Source organism: Octopus bimaculoides, chromosome 1 (assembly GCF_001194135.2).
Source record: "Octopus bimaculoides isolate UCB-OBI-ISO-001 chromosome 1, ASM119413v2, whole genome shotgun sequence".
NCBI classification, from domain to species: Eukaryota; Metazoa; Mollusca; class Cephalopoda; order Octopoda; family Octopodidae; genus Octopus; species Octopus bimaculoides.
The window spans coordinates 151,770,418-151,778,182 of NC_068981.1; the positions used below are offsets into that span (position 1 = coordinate 151,770,418).

General features: G+C 35.1%; 1 protein-coding gene across 3 annotated transcripts in view; it reads left to right on the forward strand.

Moving 5' to 3' along the window:
- The window catches only part of LOC106873107 (uncharacterized), a 125,851-nt gene extending 121,414 nt beyond the window's left edge, over nt 1-4,437 (forward strand). For all 3 annotated transcript variants that reach the window (XM_052971462.1, XM_052971458.1, XM_052971464.1), the window contains one exon: nt 1,143-4,437. In XM_052971462.1, coding sequence (XP_052827422.1) covers nt 1,143-1,669 — 527 coding nt within the window. In that variant the 3' untranslated portion in view covers nt 1,670-4,437. The remainder of the gene's footprint in view (nt 1-1,142) is intronic.
- The last annotated feature ends 3,328 nt before the right edge of the window (nt 4,438-7,765 follow it).

The following is a 7,765-nucleotide window of genomic DNA, read 5'->3' on the forward strand; positions in this document are numbered from 1 at the left end:
TTGGTAGACGGAAACTAAAAGAAGCCTGACATATATGTGTGTGTGCTTACGGTTGTGTATGTGTGTGTTTGTGTGTGTGTATGCGTATATATTTATAAATTCATGCACTTATGTATATATGAGTTTGGAAGGATATCAGAGTGGGACAGAGGAGGCGGGCGTTTTTGAAAAATTCACAAATTCATTAATTTTAGCTGCAAACAAATTTTATTGACATCAATATGTACATATTGAATTACCATTTGCTAAAATCAAGTGTGAAAAACAACATCTCTCATGTGGTGTTCGTTTTCATTGATGCAGTTCTGAAGGGGTCACTTATATATATATATATATATATATATGCTAATTTTCTCCTATAGCCTCTACAGAAGCCTTGTAAGTGAAATTTGGTAGGCTGAAATTGTGTGAAACAGTCTGTAAAACTGGTTTTGTTTTGGGTTGAGTGTCGGTTTAAGTCACCCGATCTAACATTTCCTCTTGATACCTGAGTGCCTTTAGTGAACCTCTCTCCATTGCCAGCATCCCAGACAGGTCGCCAGTCTGAAAGGACTTTCTATATCCATTCTACCAGTCTCAGAGTTTCTGAAAAATGTCATGAGTATCACGATTTATCTAGTCAAGTCATAAAAATATAAAATGTAAGTAGCTGACTAAGAAATTCATAAATGAAATAGGCAAGTTGAATAATATTTATATTTAATATAAATTATTGCAGTTAAAGTCTTCGATTGATATATTGATTTTAGTATAGTAAAATTTATATCAGAAATGTTGTATCGAAATCTATCACCAGCAAAGATTTAATTAAGATCTAACGTAGAAGGTATTGATATGACGCGTCACTCACCGAAAGCTGCGAACAGCAGCTATAAGGAATATGGACAATTTGATATATAAAAGTATGGTTTAGTACGTATTGTAAATTAATTCAATGAGTTATAAAAAAAGTATTTAAAAGCTTCCAAACAAGTCATAATCGTTAACAGCAGATATTTTAAAGTGTGAAGGAAGTTTTCTTTAAAATGGTTGAATGCTCGATTGGTTTTATATAACTGATGTATTTTATGTGACACCTAACAGAATATACTTATTAAATCAAATATAAGGGATAACTAAATGTCGTTTGTACTTCATTTCAGGATCTTCTCCAAAACTGAGAGACTATGGTCGGAAACTGTGTGCTGAAGAATGGGCAAGGTTTACTGGCCGTTATGACTGCGCTGAAGCTATAGCTAAATTTACAAAAGCTAAACGATTTGTCCTGAGAACTCGATTTCAAAATTCTCGGAACAAAAGCTGTAGTGAACCCGACCTATCTTGTCAAGCTACACCAGAAACCACTGATGGCCAAAGTAAAAATGTAGACAGCAACTCCGAACACCGAACTAGACAAAGTTGGTTCCGCAAGAAGTTTAAGAAGCTATTACATATTCAGCATGACATGTTTTCTCGCCATATTGGTTCAGAAATGGAATTAGGAGGGAGTCCCTTTCAGATGATCGCCAGATGCGTGTCAACACCTCTAATTCCTGGTGCCATCTCGCCGTCTGACTCACCACCTTCTATGCGTAAAAATAATGGTTCCGAAGGCATCAAGATTCCTCGAGTGGAAGTAACAACTGCAGAAACAAACGTTTCAAAACAGATGATTGATGATCCTTCCTAAGTTTTGAAACCAAGATAAAAAATATTCAAGGGATCAAAGATAATGTCTATCTAAAATTATTTCCGAAAATACCAAATTAATCCTTATTAAAAAAATATATATATATCTAAATGCACAGGGATGTATATGATTATTTGGTTTATAAATGTTAACACAATCACACATGAATGAAAAGTGTTTCTTTTTCGTTTTTTTGACGAATTATTATTATTCAAATCATTGTAATATGGTTCCAAAATGGTTCTCGGATATTAGAGAAAAATGATATTTTCATAATATTTCCATCTTTAATTCTATATGTCTGTTGCTGGTAACAATAGATTCTGTTCACTCTCGTTCACTACAAATTGCCTTAAAAGAGAATTGATATTCACTAAATGGTAATTATTGTCTCGTTTGGAATATGTCAGTCAATTAGTCAAATTAAGCATCTAAAGTTCAGAAGGTTTTTAAAGCTGGCAGATTTTTCTTAAAATAATTACGATTATTTTCCAGAACAGATCTTCACTTTCACATATCTAGATTTCTAACACTGAATAAAATAAGTAGCTCGTTTTTTTTATCCTCGTTAATCACAAAAACTTAATAAATTTTGATTGCGTAATAAGTGTTGATACTTTTCTTTCCATTGAGTATATTCAGCGATCCTTTACTGTATCTAATACAAACATTTTTACTTTGATAATACATTTGAGAAAGATGCAGATGTTAATAGCCTACATTTTCTTCCACATAAATCCTGTTTTTATAGCTACCAAAGAATGCAGCAAAAAAAAACCATTTCATTAAAGCCATTCTAAATACTAGTGGTCACATAGCAGCAATATGTGAAATAGACAAATATAAGGAAAAACTGATGAATCAAATATACTGGGTTTAGCATTTAAAGAAATTACTTTAGCATTTAAAGAAATTACTCTATGATTTACACTACAATTTTCATTAATACTGTTGTTGCTATTATTATTATTATTATTATTATTATTATTGTTGTTGTTGTTGTTGTTGTTATCATCATTATTCTTATCATTATTAATGCGGTGAGCTGGCAGAATCGTTAGCACGCTGGACGAAATGCTTAGCGGTATTTCGTCCGTTCTTACGTTCTGAGTTCAAATTCCGTCGAGGTCGACTTTACTTTACATCCTTTCGGGTTCGATAAATTAAGTATCAGTGAAACACTAGGGTCGATGTAATCGACTAGTTCCCTACTCCGAAATTTCAGACCTTGTGCCTAAAGTAGAAAGGATTTTTATTATTATCATGTGAAAATTCACAGCTTAATTTGCTGGGTATGATGGAAAGTGTCAGCTGTCCACAGCCAGCAGACTCAGGTGACACTTGTTTACTAGTCATGCTTCAAGAACCCTGCGAAGAATTCTTGCAGTTCCAAGTAATGCTGATTTTTGTAGGTGTTCTCTCTTCACACTTGCACCAATCTTTTTCAGCCATGTTGGTAGTTGAGTGCTGATACTTCCAAGCGCGCCAGTTACCATTGGTATCACGTCTACTCTCTTCATTGACTACAACCTCCGTATCTCCCACTTCAAATCATCATAATTGTTTACTTTTTCTTCGTCTTTCACATTGATCCTGTTGTCACCGAGGTATGCTATGTCGATTATCATACAATGTCCGGTTTCCGATGTCTGGTCAAGTGATCGCACTGGATCATTGCACCCCACAGCATTTTGCAATTCTCATTTTCGGTAACACCTGGAGTTTGCTCGTACCACATCTTTACACTTTGTAGGCCTTGATTTCCACAGAGTTCCTAAAGGTTCATTCTTGCCCCATTGTCATGGCGTCTTTTGTATTCGCGTTGGTCATTCGCTAACGATGTGCCATACGTTTCAACCCTCTCACCACACACTCTGCATTTTTGTGCATTCTGCACTTCATATAACTGGTCCTTAACGCTTATTCCTGAGTTGTGCATATGAGTGCTTCCGTCTCTTGAGCTGCGCATATGAGTGCTTCTGTCTCTATTGAGCTGTATTATTATTATTAGTAGTAGTAGTAGTGTTTTTATTATTAAGGCCGCTATGTTCTGAGTTCAAATTCCACCTAGGTCGACTTTGCCTTTCAACATTTCGAGGTCGATAAATTAAGTACCAGTTGAGTACTGGGTCGATGTAATCTACTTAACCCCTCTCACCATTATTATTATTTGAGAGATGAGGTATTATGTACATTTACATTTGACTGATGTTGTTAAGAGTCCGCGCTCTTAACCACTACGCCATATGCCCGTGGGCAATTGTGGAGTGAATTTCAGGGCTTATAAATCTAATATTTTCCTATCCTCCCGTAATACCGGTTCCTATATGCTATTCATATCTGCACTAGGTCTGCTTAGGAGCTTATTATGTCCCAGTATATGTGCTGCCTCTTTTAGTTTTCGTATTTTCCAGTGGTGTTCTCTGTCTATTATTTTAACTTCATCTCAGAGGTGGTCTCAGCTATACTCGATTTATCAATACCTCTTCGTGACACACACTTGCGATGCTCCTCTACCCTTATTTTGAGGGAGCGAAAAGTTTCCCTTTTGTATAACCTACCACAGCTGCATGGGATGGAGTACATACAGTCTTTGGTCATATTCCCTTCTATTGGTGATTTTACTCGGAGATATTTGCAAAGTGTTGTATTATACTTGAATATTATCATCATCAACATCATCATCATCATCATCATCATCACCATCATCATCATCATCATCATCATCATCATCATCATCATCATCATCATCATCATCATCATTATAAAGAAGGTGAGCTGGCAGAATCGTTAGCACGCTGGACAAAATACTTTACGGCATTTCGCCCGTCGCTACGTTCTGAGCTCAAATTCCGCCGAGGCCGACTTTGCCTTTTATCCTTTCGAGTCGATAAATTAAGTACCAGTGAAACATTAGGGTCGATGTAATCGACTAGTCCCCTCCCCAAAATTTCAGGCCTTGAGCCTATAGTAGAAAGGATTAATATCATTATCATCATTATTATTATTATGATAAAAACGGTTAGCTGGCAAAATCGTTAGCACTCTGGACGAAATGCTTAGCGGTATTTCGCCCGTCTCTCCGATCTGAGTTCAAATTCCGCCGAGGTTGACTCTTCTTTCCATCCTTTCGGGGTCGATAAAATAACTACCAGTTGAACACTGGGATCGATGTTATTGACTCATCCCCTCCCCCAAAATTGCTGCCCCTGTGGCAAAATTTGAAGCTATCATCATTATTATTATTATTATTATTATTATTATTACTATTGACTGGGTCTAGTATTAGCAACATGGTATTTAGTTATGACTCTGTACATTCTGAGTTCAAATCCTACCACAGCTAACTTTGCATCTCATTCTTTCCAGGTCGATAAAATAAAGTACTAGTCAAGTACTGAGATCAGTTTTAGTTAATTAAACTCTCCCCTTCAAATGTACTTGTACTTATGTTAGAAGCTATTACTATGAAATATATAAGGATTGTCTAATATTTTAGTAACACATTTTCGATAAACAAAGTAATAGTGATGGATTCGAATAATTTAATATTGCAATTAGCCATTTTCAAATAATGATCCGTCTGGTATTGGTTTTTTCTCTCACAAGAACGGTAATCTAGTCCTAAAAAATATCGTAATGAAGTTCAGTTAAAAACAGAAACCGTAAAACCAACTTCTAAGTGAACAGCTTCCTTGTGAAGGCATAAAACGGAATTCATTTTCGGTGATTTATAAATAGCTGTCTTTTTCACTTTAAATGTTTCAGTTATTAACCTGCAGTTACGCTGGAAGTCAGGCCTTGAAAAATTTTAGTCGAATCTACTCCAGTACTTATTTGTTCTTTAAGCCTGATATTAAATTCTATCGTTTTTTTTTGTTTGTTTTTTGCCCTACCGCAAAGTTACAGGGACATAAATACACCAAGACGGCTTGTCAAGCGGTGGTGAGGAAAACACATACACACGCGCACGCGCACACACACACACACACAAACACAAACACACACACTTATATATATATATTGTGAGGTGTATTTGCCACCTAGATGTGGCTAATCTTTAAGGGTTGATGCTACTGTAGTTTGTAGCCCCAGGAAGACATCTCCTCCAGGGTTAGCCACATTTAGGTGACAAATATACTTCACGATGTCGTGCAGCTACTGTTTATACTTCGCTGAGATTTATCATATATATATATATATATATATATATATATATATATACGACGGGCTTCTTTCAGCTTCCATCTACTAAATCCACTTACAAGGCTTTAGTTGACCCGATGCAATAGCAGAAGGCCTTTACCATGGTACCACTGCGTGGTACTGAACCTGGAGCCATGTGGTTGGGAACTAAACTTTTTACCAAAGAGACACGCCTGACTATTTTTCTGATACATACACACACATATACATACATACATACATACATACATACATATATATTAGTAAAGAAAAGAAAATATGAACCTGATGGTATTACAGATCTTTATTAAGCAGTTACGATTTTCTCAATAGTTAGTAGAACCATTCCATGAATTTACACTTTTGTATATACATATGAAATTATGCATTGAATGTACCACCAACTTCCCCTTCGTATTACATCAAATTTGTGTTATAACTTTAAACTGGTAAGAACTGATGGTTCCTGGTACCCTAGTAACTAAGTATTGTATGGATGTGCATTTTTCTTTTTTTACTATAAGCCAACATGTAAATTGATGAAATTATTCCACTAACTATTGAAATGATCGTAACCATTTAATTAAACTATGCTATACCACCAGCTTTGTACCTTTATTTTACTGATATGCTTTGCGATGTATTCACCAACCACTTAATTGTTTAATTTCCTTGGACTTGCAGTCTGTATAGAACACCGTACAGATTAAATGTCTATGAAAGCTGAATTTAATCCATACACATTCTATTAACCAAGACTTCTCATAGAATGCTGAATGAGGTATCCTCCCAGATTTTCTAAGTTCCTACTTTCTCTCGTTACATACATACATACATGCATTCATACATATACACATGCAATCAATCACATTATTGCCAAGTACGGGAGAATGTCTTCCAGATACTATCTTTGCAAGAGGCGTGATACGATGGCCTGGACAATCTGGAACAGATTAAGGAAAAAGGAAGTACCAACAAAGTTGGGTGTGTTAACATATGTCTAAAGAATGTTAGTGGGACTTCAAAATTAAAGCAATCACCTAGTTAGAATAAACCAGCTAGATACTATGTGGGACCTCAAGAAAAAAATCTATGCTTTGTTGTGGAGGTCAGCTGCCCTCTGGGAACTGAGTTCAGAGAAATACTGGAGGGAGAGAAATGCCTATGGAACATTGATAAGAAATTTGAAAATGTAATACCGTAGATGCACTTAAAGTTTCATTCCTATTGTTATTAGAGCAATAGGATACATACCAACCCAACTGTAACAAAGTATTGCTGATCTTGGCTGCTTGGAAATACAGTTCTTTAATTCATACGCTACAAACGATCATGATATCTGGAGCAATAAAAATTTGCATAACGTTTTTATGATTTAAAGGGTGACGATTAAAACAAGATGCTTTCCTTCACGATCTTGCTACAAAACAGATGGCCGATAAAAATTAAGCCCGAGAAAAAGAATATATATAAATATATATATATATATATATGCACACGAAATACTTCCGTTATATTTGCTATAGATGGAAAAATGAAAATTTTGCACCATTTATTGTTATTGATAGGGATGATCGTTTGCCAAATTTTATATTTACCAAGCGTTATATTTGGGATGGTTATTTTGCAAAACAAATATATAAACGTGAAATTTAGTAAATATTATTTTAAAATATATTTTCGAATGTGAAACATTGTTAAGATAGTTTTTGCTTTAGCTCTTTGGTGAAGGAATTTTACAATAATCCATGAGTCGAGTCACTGACATATTTTCTTAAATCAATTTCATGAGGAGCTCACTTGACACTTCCTCTCCAGAAAGAAATATATTTGCTATATAAATGTCACATATTTTCTTAAATATTTTTAATACTCAGAATGTACAGAAAATCTGGACACTGTGAAGGTGGA